This window comes from Aedes albopictus, chromosome 3, assembly GCF_035046485.1.
Source record: "Aedes albopictus strain Foshan chromosome 3, AalbF5, whole genome shotgun sequence".
Classification (NCBI taxonomy): domain Eukaryota; kingdom Metazoa; phylum Arthropoda; class Insecta; order Diptera; family Culicidae; genus Aedes; species Aedes albopictus.
The window spans coordinates 391,789,766-391,807,788 of NC_085138.1; the positions used below are offsets into that span (position 1 = coordinate 391,789,766).

Genomic DNA, 18,023 nt, shown 5'->3' on the forward strand with positions numbered 1-18,023 from the left:
GTATTTGAAACCCTTCATCGAGGAACTGGTTGAATTACTCGAGCATGGACTTCAAATCAACGACAAAAGGATAACTGTGAAAGTGAGGTGTTTTATATGCGATACACCAGCCCGTGCATTCATAAAAGGAGTCATTAACTTCAACGGGAAATATGGCTGCATTAAGTGTACCACAAAGGGTACATATTCGCATATATCGAGAACCATGGTATTTCCTGACTGCAGTGCACCATTAAGGACCGACGAATTGTTCAGAGCTAAGGCGTATCCCGACCATCAACGTTACGACTCACCTTTAACGAAGCTGCCAATAAACATGATTGAGGACGTGATTGTTGCAGATTCTCTACATTTACTAGAGTTAGGAGTTATGAAAAAACTTCTAACTGGCTGGAGAACTGGCAATATGACCATGAAGACAAAATGGAGTACATTTGAAAAAACGCAAATTTCTAAAATGTTGATCAGTGTAGAATTACCAAAGGAAATTCACAGAAGAATGCGTTCACTTGATCATGTTTCGCTGTGGAAAGGATTAGAATACCGGAACTTTTTAAATTATGTTGGCATAGTCATATTGAAAGATTTTTTACCTGAAAAATACTTCACCCATTTCCTCATGCTGTTTTGTGCAGTCCGCATTTGTTCAGTGGAAAGATATTCAAATTTACTCCACATTGCACGATCTTTAATGAACGATTTTCTGATTGACTTTAAGGCGTTATATGGAATAGAGTTTATGACCAGCAACATCCATAATTTGTGTCACCTTGTAGATGAAGTTACTAGGTTTGGACCTCTTCCAACGATTTCAGCTTATCCATTTGAAAACAGCTTACATTCAGTCAAAAAAATGATCAAAACGGGCCCTAATCCCTTGGCACAAATTGCAGGTCGTATTTCAGAAGCAATGCAATTTATAGATTTTGCAGATATTGAACCAAATCTGTTTCGAAAAAGCGCTAATGGTAGACAGGCATTTGTAAACGCAAATGATACAACAGAATCAAAGTTAGTGCTAGAACAATTCATGCTTACTGATAATTTCAAAGACAAATGGATTTTGACAAATGACAACCACATCATAGCATTTACAAAAGTTGTGAAAAAACAATCAGGTTATTTCATACAAGGCCAAACTGTATCTTCAAAACATAACTATTTCGAAAAACCATTTAAATCAGCTTTTTTACATATTTACATTGCTAAACTATTTTTTTCCGAAACTGCATTGATTGATATTAACACAATTTTTTGCAAATTAGTAGCCATACCTAGAGTAGAAGGAATAGTGTTCGCGCCTCTTATGCATACTATTGAATAAACAAGTCTAATGCTCATTTGCTGCTAATAAAAACTTTTACTGCTTCCGTGATTTCTCAACCCTTTAAATCATTAAAAACAAGACAAATTCAATAATCTTTATCCTTTTCCAATGAGGTATGTTTTAAGCCGTATTCCACTAATTGTTACTGTAATAATACATTATTGTCGTTCCGTTAAAAAAGTATCTTTGTTTTAGTTCAGAGTTAAAAAATTATCAATACATTTGATATGAATATAATCAATCAGTCACGTCTCCGGTTGTATCCATTATCTCCTCATCACCATCATCGGGCTCAATGTCAGCATCGTGATCAAACGTCGTATCCGGATCCACGTCTCCTTGACTGTTGCACTCTTCTACAATATCACTTGTGTTCACCGGATCATCATTTTCACGCAGCGCATCCTCTGGCCCTTCGTTATCATCTTGCAATCCTGTCGGCGCTTTTCGTTTGCGAGTAGGGCGACACGCGGATTTTCGCAACTGCTTATTTGAACATCTCGAGCGGCTATACCTGAACAAACGGGTACGGCAGAATTCTTCCAGCTTTTGTGTCGTGTACGTAGGGTCACCGATCTGAACCAGCTTCAGTAGCAATCCGAGGACATTTCCGAATTCTCTGAATCCCCGTTTGGATTTTTGACCGCGGCTGATTCCAGTCCAAGTAAATCGGTCCCAAAACTCTCGTGTGAACAAGCAGTCCACAATAGTGTAGCATGCGTTGTTACCGTTATTTGCATAGGAATTCGGTGGAATGATTCGAGTGAAGTACTGCAGCTGGAAAAAAGATTGCCGTATTAGTATGGCTACACAAAGGTAGTATTCAGCGTGCGGAAATATTAGACTCTTATAATACGATAAAGTAATTCTAATAAATAACTAGTCCAGTTTATTCAAACAGTCTAGCCACAACTATTCCTACTGAATATATGCCGAACATATGGGCTAAATGGTAGTGAATCACCATGCGTCTCCTCTATTCTGACTACAATGTATTTCTTGTTGAGTTTCGTTCATGTGATGAAGAAATTAAAACAAGTTCTATTAGTTAATAACTGAGGCAGTACTCGTAGTATGCTTAGCCCCATTTGGGACGACACGCCAAGACAAATGAGAAGGAAATGTTAATCGTAAATTTATGAAACAATACCTATGACAAATAATGCTACAAACCGGCTCGCAAAGAAAAACATTCTTATAAAAGCTACTTACATATTGGTTGCATAGCTCACTGTCGGCCAGCTTTGCGTTCCAATTATGAAGGTCAACTTCACCCGAAATTCTGACATGCTGTTCTACAGGATGCTCGGTAGGTTCGGACGCAGTTTTAGGTCTTCCTTCCATTTCAATCAGTGCAGTCATTCGGGTGAAGTGACTTTGGAAGGACTTTTCTACTGCTGCGTCTACACTGGATTGAATGAACTTTTGCAAGTCCTTCTTTAGATCAGCATAGGTGACATTCCCGTTGCCATCTGAAATATATCAATGAATTGTTATCTTTTTGATGTGTTTATTCATGAGAATAATTCAAAGTGTCCTATTGATGCCAGTTAAAATAGTTGAAGTAATTATGTATACGTTTAAGTTTTACTTTTGGTTCACACTAATCAGTTTTTTTATATAGTTAGGGTGTGTGACCATTTGGACATATGACCCGTTTTGGGAATTTTTCGCTTATAACTCAGTGAATTTTATTCCAATTGACCAAGTCAGATGGTATAAAATTCAATGATTTATAAAGCGCCCAAAATAAAACTGTTTGCTCATTTGATCAAACACCCTACATCAAGCATCGCAGGCCTGTCTAAATTAGCAATTGCTACCACTATGTAATTACTAATTGAACTAATAGAAGCTTTTTCCTTCGTTGACTAATAAGTAGTTATTTATTACCTGTTAGAAGATGGTTGTCCAAATTTAGGTGATCCGACCCAGAGTTGGTTACGTAGATAACGCCGTTTTCGGTGCAGTAAATTGGGTTCAACTGCGACTCGACCATCTCTGGTGGCAGTGATTCTGTAATTGATTTTTAAAGAAACAATGCAATAAAATATGCGTTGTTTTGAACATAAACTGGAGAAGATGCTTACCAAGAATAACGGATTCAGGCTGCTCACTGGGCTGGGTCTCGAGCATCTGGAAACGGCTCAGTGTTCCTGTTGGTTTCGGGGGCGGCATCTCCTGCTTAACCATCTGGTACGACGACGATGGTTGCAACAGTGTTTGTGATGGCTGGGTTCGTAACATGGCCTGAGCATGAGTTCGAGCTGATGACAATACAGCCGGAACTGTCACTGGAGATGGCATCACCGGCATCACAATTTGGGGCACAGGTTGCTGAGTTATCGGGGAATGTGGTACATGTTGCGAAGTCACATGCTGATTCGGTAGATCAACGATCATCGTGTTATGGGTCGGCGAAGACTGCACCAATCGAGTTGGCTGCATTGGGATCAGGGGCGATGTTCTTCCGGTCAGCGAGTCTGTCGTTCCTTTACGCTTATTTTCGCTTTTCCCGCGGGCAACCACTTTCGACGGAGCATCTACTTTCTGCGTTAGAGCTTCTCGGTGCTCGGTGACTTTTGCCGGCATTCCCATTTCTGTAATATGAAAGTAAAACTAACAGTGAAACATCGCTATTTAATGATATTTATACAGTTCTATGCACCTTCAAACATTGCGTCGTAGTTCTTGGAACTCACTACCTTCGGTTTGATCTTCGCTTTCAGAATTTTTCGCTTTCCTTCAACGTCCGACACGTCCTTCTTGGCAAGTTCATCGGCTGCTTTCTCCGCTGCTTCGAAGTTGCGAAGTTTCTTTAGCACCATCACAGGGATATTCTTCACTGAGCCACGGAATTCCGCTCCTGACTCGCGCAACTTTTCGATCTTGTCGTTCGCTATTTTTGGCCACATTAACTGGTTCTTCTTGATCCACGAAGTTGGGACGGCCAACACGTTGAACTTGTTGTTCTCGATAAACTGCACAATTGCGAACATTTTGGCTATTTTGCTGAGATTAAAACTCCGAACAATTTCAAGAAATTCACTGCACGAGCACGGCGAATCAAACGTTCAACGTTGTTTACATCGGTTACTTGTTTGACGTCTATGAGCAGTGCGGCCAGATATAAAGTGGCTAACAAAAACGAGGTATAGGTATAGGTATAGATTCATTAGGTTTTATATAACTTTCAATGAAATAGTGCTTTCTTAATATTGTTTTTCTCAATACATTGATAGATCATTTAATAAAATGTTGTTATTACAAATGAATATAACATGTAGCAGATAATTTTTTGAAAACACTTTGCGATAACAACATAAATGTAACTGCTAACCCTGTTGGTGTATCGTGCATCTGCTGACATGTATCGTATGTATGGAACGGTAATCGTAAATATTGAATTGCGATTGATATAGTCGTATGAAAAGTTGTAAATTACACATATCAATTTGTGAAATCGTATATTATCTCATTTTATCGCCGAAAACAGATATGCGATTCCTATAGGAAAGAGAAAAACGTAAATAAAAGTGAGGCGAGTCACGTTTGGTTATTTGAAGTACGAAGAACGTCAATGCTTGTTAACGTCGTCACAATCATATTTTAGGTGGTGCTGCGGTACAACGAATGTCTCCCAATGCGGTCATCAAAGGTTCAAATCCTATTACTATGTAAGTAGGGGACTGAATTTACTTAAATCTTTACTGACTCTCATGGAAAGCTTGAAATAATAGAAAATAAATGATCCAGTTCTATCATCTCATAATGTGCACTGACGAGCAAAATGTTTAGTTTTGCTTTTTGCAAATAATTGTAGATATTGGCCGTAAATATGTTAAAGAAGTTATTTCTTATTATGATAACGATTGTATAAGATTACTTAAATTCGTATATACGATTACAACATATCATGGCTATGATCAGTGGTATCGTATATGCAATGGTGAAATCGTATACGATATTTGTTTCAAAAATAGAAATCTCGTAATGAGTGATAAATGAAATCTCAACAATCGTATTTATACATCTATACGGCCTCCACTTTATTATGTATAAGCCTTATTTGTGCAATGAATACGAGTTCTATATAGGTATATATGAACAGCTTGTTCAATTGCAACTTAAATATACCAGTAAAAATGCTGACTGGGGTGTGATTAGTTAACGTATTTATAGTAAAAATGTACTATTGCTTCGTTCCAGCTTGTGTTCTACATAATTTATTCGCAAATTTTTATCTAAATGGCTATTTTAATGTAATTAACTAGGGATGGGCATTTTACCCCACACATGCCACAGAAGTTTGGACCCTTATAAAAAAGTTATAATGGTCGAATTCTATACTTTTTTCGCTTGGTACATAAATAATGGGAGTGTGCAAAACAGTTTGTGGGGATAGCTAGACAAAAAAATATTTTAAATCATGTTAAAAAGTGCAAAAATTACGCATGCTAATATTACATAAAAAGTAACAAAAATCTTTTTTAGAGTTTATGTTCATTTTTTTAAGTAAAAATATGTAAACTCAAATTTAAAGTTTAAAAAAGTACTGAAAATAACGTGGTTTGACTAAAACAAGGATGGCGCAACTTGCCCCCTATGGGCGTTGTGGCCGCAGTTTATATGTTCATATGTTCACTCAAAAATGGAATTTATGATAGAACGCTCGGAGGATCACATTTACCAATCAACTCTGTTCAACGAATTGAGATGATGTCTGTATGTGTGCATGTGTGTATGTGGATATGTATGTGTGTGTACGTATGTATGTGTATAACGATGGTCGCTCACTTTTAAGGCAACTTCCATTGGCCGACTTTTGGGATTTTAGCACGAAACGAATCGGAATTTTGTCCCATTTTGTGCTATTGAAAGTGGTTCAGATCGGTGCAGGCGCTCCGGAGTTATGGCCATTTAAGTGATCCGAAACAGCACCAGCATAAGTGGCCAAATGTTAAAATGCACAAAACCCTATTATGCGACGTATCACGCCAAATTGTGTAATCTTGCTCATAGTTGGTGAATTTTGTTCGCAGTTCAAATATGGTGACTCTAAAATTCAAGATGGCGGTCTGCAATTCAAGACGGTGGACAAAAATTCAAGATAATGGCTGTTTTGTGAAATTTTGAGCTCTAAAACTATGCAATATGGGTATATTTGGTATGGATCAGGTTTTCGGAGTCAAAAAATGGTGACCATCAAATCCAAGATGACGGTCTAGAAATCAAGATGGGTGACCAAAATTCAAGATGGCGACTGTTTTGTGGATTTTTGAGCATTAAAACTATGGAATATGGGTGTTGTGGATGAAATGGTCTGTAAAACTGGCAACGCGGATTGACGTTTAAAGAGAATAAATACAGATGGAAAATAGTAACACTGTTGGTAGGAGGTAGCATCTACGATGTAACCGTTCAGTTACAATTATCCCAATATTATTTTTAATTTGTGCGTATTGTTGAGGAAACTATAGTGTTTGTTTGTTAAGTGTTTGGAATAAATAGAATTGGTTAGAGTTAGACTAAAATTGTAAACTGTATTAGGTAGTACAAATATGTTGTAAGCTAAATGTTAAATGTAATTTGAATAAACTATGGCAAAAATGGGTGGCGGGCGAAAATCAACTGTGGCAGTGAAAGTAGGCAAACCGATAGCATAATGGGTGGTGCTGCTACCAAGGATAGGAAACATGGAGTAACGATTAAGGAACAATGGGAAGGCATGGACTGGAGGGCATTTTAAGACTTGAGCTGATCGCCATGATCACTTACAATTCGGCGTTCGTGTGAGACACAAGTGAGTTTTATTTAAAAGTGGCTTTTTGTAAGAAGTTCAGTGAACGAGTATAGTGCTTGAGTCCAGCCTAAGTTCATTCAGGTATGCCACATTAAATGGTCTCTGTGATACCAGTGCCTTTATTCCGGATCATTTCAACAGGACCTTTTGAACTACCATTTTGGTACTGTCACGGAATCGCCCCTCACAGTCTACACGATTCGGCCTAGATCGGTTCACCGGTCTACGCCTAACAGTAAAAGACCAGGCTCTCTGGTCACACTCACCGACCGTGAGAGAGCTCCTCGGGCTAACAGCCCTAATCACCAAAGAGGACCCTTCTCGGCGTGGCCAATACGGTCTCGTCCGTGGCCCGTCGATCGTGCCAAAGAAGGAAGACGCCGTAGCCAAGTCTAGGACACGAAAGTGGCCTAAAATCCGTGGATTCGTCATTCCACTAAGCTAGCCAAACTCCAAGATTCGCCATTCTGAAACCAACCGGACCATAAGGACCGACACCGTCATCCGCCATTGCCGTCTGCAGCCGTCAGCGAGCGCTCGCCAGCACACCGGTACGTACCCAACGATTTCCATCAACCACAACCCGCCATAGCCCAAATAAACCAATTAGAACCAACATAGTAACTTTCAATAAATTTGCCTTTATATCTCCATACACACACACTCTGTCATAGCCCAAAGAAATACCATAGTTTCTGCACCCGTTGTTCCACGTAGCCCCTCCGAATCACCCAGTAGCATGCCGACCCTGTAGACCCAGCTCTAGGGGTCTCATGCTACTGAGCTAGTTATCCGGGAGTCTTGGTTTAGCCACTGGGTCGATTGAGCAGTTTGTAAGCCTCAGTTAGTCTCAACGAAAAGCATAAATTCAATACCAAAATGTATGCATTTAATCATTAGAATATAAGAAATATTTACTTAAATAAATTGAATTTACAGCATTGAAGCTGCTAACATTAAACCTGTTTTCTATTATTGGTTTGACACGCCGAGACTGCATCCCCTCCCCAACAATGGGTATATTTTGTATGCGGATTGCTCCGAGTCCAGAAATTGTGACCAAGAAATCCAAGATGGCGGTCTAAAATCCAATATGGTGGCTGTTTTTTTTTAGTTTTGAGCTCTAAAACTATGCAATATGGGTATATGGATATATGTTCAAAGTTCAAAAATTGTGACAAAAAAAATCAATATGGCGGTCCAAAATCCAAGCTGGCGGACAACAAATCAAGATGACGGCTGTTTTATGGAGGTTTGAGCTCTGAAATTTTGCAACTTTGGTTATATCTGGTTGATATGGGGTAGATGTTCGGAATACAAAAATGATGACCAGAAAATCCAAGATGGCGGTCCTTTTTTCATCTGTATTAACGAGATTTTTAGCCCTAGGCTGGTTCATCTCGGCACCCACGCTTTACTTCCCTTCCGAAGGAAAAACTCACATTTTTTGCGAGTTTGTTGGGAGTGGGATTCGATCCCAGGTCCTCGGCGTGGTAGTCAAGTGTTCTAACCATCACACCAGGTCCGCTCCCCGTTGCGGTCCTTAATCCAAGATGAGCATGAGCATGAGCATAGATGACCGCACAATTCCTAGTTGCTACTCCGTGATTGACCAGAGCAATCGAAACTGCACAAGGAATCAATGAATAGGGCTTGGGACTAGCTCACGTGGTCATTTTTTGGGTAATTCCGAAGCCAACAAATACCACACAACTTGAGCTCTAAAACTATGCTTTCTGGTATATGCTATATGGGTATATTTCGTATGGGGAAATTGTTCGGAGTTAAAAAATGGTGACCAGGAAATCCAAGATGGTGATTTTTTTTTATCTGTATTAACGAGATTTTTAGCCGTAGGCTAGTTCATCTCGGGACCCACGCTTCACTTTCCTTCCGAAGGAAGAACTCACATTTTGTGAGTTTGTCGGGAGTGTAGAATAAATTACAGTATTCGGTGAAAAAATCACCGAAACTGGTCTGTTAACAAGCAAACTACAGTATTACGGCGAAATCGATGAAATTACAGAAGAAAATCGGTGAATTCTAAGAAATCACCGAAGAACCGGTGAAATCAGACAAATTTACAGGAGATCGGTGAATATTTTACCGAACCGACCGGTGATGGGAGTATTTTACCGAACTACTGAAAATAGAGTTTTTTTGTGCTCTCTTAAAATCGCCGTAAATTTGTGAAAAACTACCGTACGTTCAGTGATATTCGTAAACAAACAAACCGAACGTTCTGCGATTTTTACGGTAAATTTGTAAAAAGTAACCGGAACAATTTTGACAGATGCATTTTCCGGAGATTCACAGTACGTTCGGTGATTTGAAAAACCACCGAACTTTTTACCGTACGTTCAGCTGTTGAGATTACGGTAAAATTTTACCGTAATCCGTCATTTTTTTTAAGTGTGTGGGATTTGATCCCAGGTCCTCGGCGTGATAGTCAAGGGTTCTAACCATCCAACCAGGTCCGCGCCACAAGATGGTGATCTAAAACCCAAGATGGCAAACAACAATTCAAGATGGCGGCTGTTTTGTAGATTTTTTAGCTAAAACAATGAAATATGGGTATATTTGGTATAGGAAAGATGTTCAGAGTTCAAAAATGACGACCAAAGAATCTAATTTAGGCGTTTCAAATACAAGATGGTGGCTGTTTTATTCAGGTTTGAGTTAAAAGCTATGCAAGACGAGTGTAGGGTAGTGGACGTATTTTGGCCCAGGGCATGTATTTTGGCCCACCCTGGGTTTTTATAAAATATATCTTATAATCTCTACCAAATCATTTGCTAAGATTATTGGAAGTTCCAATAATCATTTGCCAAGATTTGGTGGAGATTTTATGATAAATTTAATTAAAAAAAACCCTGGGTGGGCCGAAATACGTCCACTACCCTATTTGGTATGGGGAAGATGTTAGTAGGAAAAGTATTGTCACCGTAGAATCGAAAACGACAGTCCAAAATCCAAGATGATGACCTATTTCTCAAGTTAGAGCCTATTTAGTAGGGAAACATGTCTAGAATTCCAAATTTGTATGTCTCAATGTTTAAGATGACGATTGTTTTCTAGAGTTTATGCTCTTAAACTATGCAATTTGGATCTCTTTAGTAGTTGGGGAAGTTATTCGATGCCCAACAATGATGAACTGAAAATCCTAAATGTCTTGAGTATTGTTAGGTACAATATTTCAAGTCACGAGAAAGCCACCAACTCCGCGAGGTGGATTAATTAGGGGCTTTATTAGATATTTTTTAGATTATTTAACAACTTTGCCGAAGACGGCATCATTCTATCTCTCAAGATTCTGAGCTACAGGAGTTCTAATGTGTGAACAGATTTTTTTTTTGTATATGTAGAAAATTCATTTCAGTGCGTTTCAAGAAACGCAAAAAAAAATCGTTCATTGCGAATTTAAAGCGGGCCTATTCTAGAATTTGCAATTCAGATTCGCTTCAAACCACCCAGTTCCATCAGGCAATTTTGAACTGAATGTTCGCCATTGGAGCTAGAATCCATTCAAACGATCGCGCGGTTGTTGGTCGCTTGATGAGATCTATGCGTAGCAGCCAACCAGCGTCAGCGGTCGCATGTTATGGCCTTGAATTTGGCGCTAATTTAGCTTGCTCATTGGATTCCGCTCCGGTCGTTCTCAAGTTACGAGCGTTCTGGGTATAGGCCTATCCTGCTCACAGAAAAAAAAATGTAGGTGCGCGATGACGGTTGCTTTTTTTGTGCGAATCAAGGTTGCGAAAAAAATGAAGGAATGTGCGTGAGCTGTTGGACGTGGACGGCATTCTTCTTTGATATGGGTTTCCAAGAAATTATCGCACTAGCGCACAGTGGAGCACCTAGTACATCAAAACTGATCAAAATTATTTTGACGCATTTTCGCAACCCAAATGCAACCCAAATTAGTAATGAAACGTATTTCATAGTTTTCGTATTTTTTTATTTCGTCATTAGGGTGACCAATTCTATGATCGTAAAAGTCAAGATTTTTCAAAACTAAAATTTTTCAAAAAATCACAACTTTTGAACCAGTTGACCGATTTTAAACTTCTTTTTTTTAGCTTGAAAGCTGTTGAATTCTAGTTTTCAGCAAAAATACGTTCAGAGGGCCAAATAGTGTTTTAAGGCAAATAATATCATATAATAATATAATTATCATGATTTTTTCAAAGTGTTGCAACTTTTGAAATCGGAAACATCCGGAAGGTTTTCTTTCTGCATTTGAAAGAGGAACAATAGTTTTATCATACACTAAAAGCAGATTTTCCGGAAACAGCCGGAAAATCAACTTATTTCATTTTGAATGTACGGTAAAGGATTCCATCAAATATTTTTTTCAATATTTTCATATATTATATGTAAATTCAACGCTAATTTGTTTGGGTTTCAAATTAACAGAATAACAACTTTAACCTTCTTTAACAAACTGCATCATTGAATTGATTGACTATCAATTTCATTTACTTTGTACGGTCAAAACTAGCACGCGCTGTGAGTCATATCAAAGAAAAGGGCTAAACTTCAGCTTCACTTAACCTCTTCTGATAAGCGTAAACAAAACATTTGGACACTGCTTAGCTGTCAAACGATTACACGATAACTACACTTAGCAAAAACACAACGGAAAACCCAATTACTTCATTTTGAGTTTTTCCACTTATGATCAGGTTTTGATGTGATTTACTCCAATGTGTAGCGCAACAGGTAGTTTCCTCCTTCTGATGGACGCGAGTTGCGTATAAATTATAGGATGATTGCTTTTTCGTTTATAATGATTTAAAGTGATTGATTTAGATGTGAGAAATATCATTCAGAATTTCTTATGCCATGTCAAAGCCACATTCATACCTAAGGACTGTATCGGAAATTAACTATAAACATTCAAAATGCTCTATCTCGACGCACGGTTGGTCTTTTCATTCCGGTTCTTCTATGAAATCTTCACAATATAGTTAAGTTTAGAACAACTTGAAGAAATTTTGAAAATGTTTAGTATTATTGAAAATATGGGTCTATGAGTATACCACACAAAATAACAATCTGTACAAACAGTTTTTATTTTATTTTTTTCAACGTTTCAAACATTTGTAGCGAAAAAAAATTGTACGGGGAAAAATCTGGAAAATAATGATAATTACTAGCACTTATGTACACATAACATATCACTCAAAACCAACTTTTAAAATTCTTATTTTGGATAGAAAAACCTCCAACATTAAGAATATGGTCTATCCCAAAGGAACACCTACTTTTTAGTCGAACTTTGACGCTCTGTTTTAAATATCTTTAGAGGTTATAAAATTCCGTTCTCTGGTAGAACTACCTCTTCAATAGATTTAAATACATACCCAATCGAAAAAAATGCAAATTTTCAACTTAATGTATTTTTTATTTGCGTAATCGTTCTTTGAAGATGCGTAAAAAAGTGTTCCTCGAAAAATGGCCTTTTTTCATTTTTAAGAATTGCCCTAAACTGCGGAGGAAATTTTTCTTGATAAAAATAATTTTCCTATATCATGAGCATTCTGGAAAAGAATATATTTGCGCAAAAATAAGAGAAAAAAATGAATATTTTCCCACTGTTTTCGCAATTTTAAATTTTTAGGAGGTGTCCAAAATTTTGAAAACATTTGCGCAATCTTTGAGATAAAAGTCCAAGTTAAATGATTATTTTTTGAAAATCAGAACTGCCATTCTTTATTTAAGAGATTTATATAGTATCTCCAAAAATAAAGTTATGTTTATTTCGAATAGATTATTTTTCAGGCAATTGTGAACGTTTATAGTTAATTTCCGATACAGTCCTTAGTTATATTTAACCTCAAAAAGTAGAACATAGACTGCAATGAATTACCCATCCACTTCCAACTCGTCCCAATCATTCCAACGAATGTTTTTGTCAATTAATTTTACGGCCATCGCTTATCACCATCTTTTGCACCCTAGACGCTAACAGCAACGCTATCTTCATAACGCACTCTCGCCGGCGGAGGCGCATTCACGGTGTCAACGCCCTCGATCTTGCACAGCGATATGGCCGATGGCATGTGGTCCTGCGTCCGGCGCGACGACGTTTGCAGCACATTTCATACACATTTCGGCGTCTAGTCACTTGAACCCATATAGCATTTGGTGGCCCTTTACCATCAGGGCCCAACTGCATAGTAGTTTTTCTCCAGCCAGTAGATCCACACGAACCGGTACACCTCTAAGCACACGCGGTCGGTATCTGCTATTTTATTTATCTATATTTTTCTTCATTTCAAATTTTAACGACAATCTCTCGCGCAGTTGCACCTCCCCGTTGTCGTCGCATCGCGCCAACGTCTCGCTAACCACCACCGCCGCCGGCCGCCTAGATTCGGAATTGTATACCATAGTTTGTGCCAATGTGTAAACATTGCCAGTAAATGGGAAAGAAACTTGAATTTTTCGGTAAAAGGCAAACATTTAAGCTAGGGCTTCTACGCTTAGGTTGAAGTGTGTGCACGCTACATTCCGGACACAAAATGTATGTTAGAAGCAGTGCTGCAATTTTTCGACAGGCCATTATGATAGCGATATTTTGCTTTTTTCATTTTCTCCATTTTGGTTTTCCTGTCAAAGTTGATTTCCGATCAGCAACACGGGAGCGAAATGAAATAGGTACTCACACTCGAACGCAGCGTGCTGAAAGCGAGAGCTGACAGGGCTGAATTTCCATTCAATTTTCTGTAGTTGAGTGTTTTCACCCGTGCTAACGTATAGGGCACTCACTCTCACAAGCCACCGCTTGAGACGAATGGCCTTTCAGCATGAGTAGTGTGTGGATGATTGGGAATTGATCTTCTTGGGTCGCTCACGAATGGAGCTCTCGGACTCTGTCAGTTCTCACATCGAGGAACTGAAAACGACCGCCGCAGTCATTCATTTTCGGCTGAAAAACAGGCACTGAGACTGATATTTTGCAGGACTGGTTAGAAGTAGAATGCAGTTAGGCATCGGCCGGGCTGCGAGCAACCTTAGCAAAAATCGGGTAACCAACCCCGGTGGGAACATTGGCCGTAGGCTGAAAGAAGGGCGTTGCTTCTGCACACCTGAACGTCTATTCATCAGAAGGAGCGGCTCACAACAGCGTCTGATCCCCATGTTAGGGGTGGCTGATAGACGTCCGAGTGCCAGGGAAGGACTCTAAGCTCAACTGTGCACTATGGTCCTCCGGGGGTTGGTGAAAGCAACGGCAACGACCCTAGCGGACAGGAAGCTCGGTACGTAGAACTGCCAATCTCTTAACTCCATTGGGAGCACCCGTATACTCGCCGATCTACTGAAAAACCGCTAGTTTGGCATCGTAGCGCTACAGGAGGTGTGTTGGACAGGATCCATGGTACGTGCGTTTGGAAGTATTCATACCATCTACCTGAGTTGAGGCAGCACACGTGAGTTGGGAACAGCTTTTATCGTGATGGGCGACATGCAGAGGCGCGTGACGATGGCCGATCGACGAAAGAATGTGCGGGTTTAGAATGAGGAGGCGATTCTTCAATTTCAGCATAATAATCGTGCTCAGCCCTTACTCCGGAAGCACTGATGATGAAAATACGAATTTTAGGTGCAGTTCGAACGCGAGTACGATCGCTGCCCAAGCCACGATGCCAAGATCATCATAGGAGACCCAAACGCTCAGGTATGCCAGATAGAGGAGTTTAGACCGACGATTCTAAAATTCAGCGCGAACGAAAACGGTCTACGACTCATTGATTTCGCCACCTCCAAAAACATGGCCATACGAAGCACATTTTTCCAACACAGCCTCTTTTACCGTTACACCTGGAGATCACCACAGCGGACAGAATCGCAAATTAACCACGCTCTGATTGAAGGATGGAACTTCTCCGACATTATCGACGTCAGGACATCGACTATGACCACTAATAGTCAACCTGCTCCCAAAACTTTCCGACATCAACAATGTACGGTAACGGCGTCCATCACGGTACAGCCTTAAGCGACTGCAGCAACCGGATTTCGCCTCAGTATACGCGCAGAATCTCGAGGCCGCGTTGCCAGACGAGGACGAGCTCGATGTGGCAATCCAGAGGACTGCTGGAGACCAGCAAAAGCAGCCATCAATGACGCAGCCGAGAGCACCATCGAGTTCTTCAACTTCAGTGACCGGATCCGAACCGCGTCCATCACATTAGTGAACCGGATATGTTGAGCAGATCAGTGGTTCAGCTATGCATGACCAAGCCTCACCGAACGAATGGGATTGCTCGCTTCCAGTATTCTCTGATATACAGCTTGCGACACTCATTCTCTTGATGTGTTAGCATAGCATACCCGCATTATCTCTCTCCCAGCGCCATCAGCACCACACAACACATTGCTGAAAAACCGAACGAAAGAATTATGTAATAATGTGTGAGTTCGGGTTGGGTCGTTCGGATTAGCTCTGTCCGTACTGATGGTGCGGCACCCAGCTCAAGCGGATGAGAACTGGGAGCAAGAGCACGTGTGGCTCGTTTGTGGCTGCAGGGCTAGTGGTGAGGGGCCTTCCCGATTGGCTGTGCTTGCTTGACGAAAGAAAATCACGCGTCGTGGAGTTGTTTTTTTTGGAAATGAACCAGAGTAAAACAAAGAAAACCTATCGTTTTTTTTTTGGGCTCTTTCTTACAGATGCATGGAAACTAGTGATCCGGCTCTCTTTGTAATAGATCCACGCCTCACTCGCTCACTTTCCTGATACGAATCTTTTTGACGTGTCCGGATTTGATTGCCCATCTCTAGACGAGGAGTGCAGAGCAAGTTTGGAGGAGAAGAACGCAGCACGTGGGGTAATGCTGCAGCAAGGAACCCGGCAGAACGTGGAACGTAACAAACAAAAGTGGAAACAGCAGTCTCACCTCTTTTGGGGGAAAAATCGTCGCGTATAAGGAACGGAGTACGAGGAAATGGAACTGCAGTTCCTTTGTCATTAAACACAGAAGTTCTACGAGAAGCTCAACGCGTCGTGCAACGGCTTCATACAGGGAGCCGAAATATGCAGGGTAAGGACGGGGGCCTCTAGATGGACGGAGGTGAAGTGATTGAAAGGTGGAAGCAGCACTTCGACGAGCATCTGAATGGCATTGAGGACGTAGGCATGGGAGACCACGGCAACGGAGGGAACGACTACGCCAGTGCAGCAGAGAATGAAAATGAGTTAGCTTCCACGCTGAAGAAAGTTAAGGTAACATTCATCTGCTCAAAACCAACAAAGCAGCTGGTAAGGATGGAATTGCAGCTGAACTCTTCAAGACGGGCTTAGAAAATTTTATCACCTGTCTGCACCGGTTGATAGTCAGGATCTGGGAAACCAAAGTAGTAGTCATCTGCAGTGATGGAAAACAGTGAGAAATGCAGCTGAGTAGACACAAACGCAAAGCTATCCTACTCGTGAACCTCAGAAGCCAGAATATATTCGCACTTCCTTCACTCGCGAGCTAACGAAGCTGGTCGCACTCGTGATTGATTCGCGAAGCAGCTCTGAACATTTTTCAATTTTGTGAAAAAACGAATTTACACGGCCGACAGATTGACTTTTCAGGAACAATAAAGCACAAAACACTACTATCTGATGGATAATTACTTGTTTTGCTATTAATATCGCACTAAAATGCAATTCCCGCATCTCCACTTGTTCTTCGCGAATAAAAATTCATGAGTGTTTTTGTTTTTGTTTTGCTTCATACTCGTGAAGCAAGCGGGTGCGAATAAACTCACACACGGCTTACTCTCGGCACCGTGAGTAAACCGTTTGTTGCTTTTACACTCGCGAGTTGATTCACGATGAGAGTGTTTCCATCTCTGGTCATCTGTCCCATTCACAAGAAAGGCGATCATTTGGAATGTGAGAACTTCAGAGCGATCACCATTTTGAATGCTGCCTACATATCGTCAACTGTCACCTAAAACGAATAAGTTCATGAAAAGTTATCAAGCCAGCTTCATTGACGGCCGGTCGATAACGGACCAGATCATCACCGTAAGGCAAATCCTCCAGAAATGCCGTGAATACCAGGCCCCAACGCATCACCTGTTCATCGACTTCAAAGCGGCATATGACAGTATCAACCGCATACAGTTATGGAAAATCATGTACGAAAACGGCATTCCTGGGAAGCAGACAAGACTGATTAAAGCATCGATAGAAGGTTTGCAAATCTGCGTAAGGATTTCGTGTGAACAATTCATTTTATTCGAATCTCGCTGGGGATTGCGATAATGTGACGGATTCTTATGTCTACTCTTCAACATCGCTCTGGAAGGTGTAATGCGACGAGCCGGGTTCAACAACCGGGGTACGATTTTCACAAAATCCGGCCAATTTGTGTGCTTTGCGGACAGACATGGACATTATCGCCAGAATACTTGGAACGGTGGCAGAGTTGTACACCCGCCTGAAACGCGAAGCAGCTAAGGTCGGACTGGTGGTGAATGCCTCAAAAACAAAGTACGTGCTGATAGGCGGAACCGAACACGACTGGGTAAGTAGTAATGTTACGATAGACGGGGATACCTTCGAGGTGGTGGAGGAGTTCATCTACCTCATTTGAAGACGCATCATCAGCGGAAGTTGGGCCTACTATGGGCTCCAGAAGAAGCTGCGGTCTAAAAACCCACGCACTAAATGCACCATGTACAAAACGCTAATAAGACCGGTGGTCCTCCACAGAAACGAGACATGGACCATGCTCGAGGAGGACGTGCACTGCAAACACTCGGAGTTTTCGAGTGACGCGTGCTAAGGACGATCTTGGGCGGTGTGCAGGAGAAGGTGTGTGGCGGAGAAGAATGAACCACGAGCTCGCTGCGCTTTACGGTGAACTCAGCATCCAGGAGGTGGACAAAGCC

General features: G+C 40.7%; 1 protein-coding gene across 1 annotated transcript; it reads right to left on the reverse strand.

The window, feature by feature from the left end:
* Positions 1 to 1,564: 1,564 nt before the first annotated feature.
* Positions 1,565 to 5,477, reverse strand: LOC109426889 (uncharacterized). Its single transcript, XM_062855986.1, has 5 exons — positions 3,996 to 5,477; positions 3,418 to 3,927; positions 3,221 to 3,343; positions 2,540 to 2,799; positions 1,565 to 2,104 (listed from the first exon to the last, which is right to left on the reverse strand). The coding sequence occupies exons 1-5, from the start codon at positions 4,324 to 4,326 to the stop codon at positions 1,565 to 1,567; spliced, it is 1,764 nt and encodes a 587-aa protein (XP_062711970.1). The 5' UTR covers positions 4,327 to 5,477.
* Between the last annotated feature and the right edge of the window lie 12,546 nt (positions 5,478 to 18,023).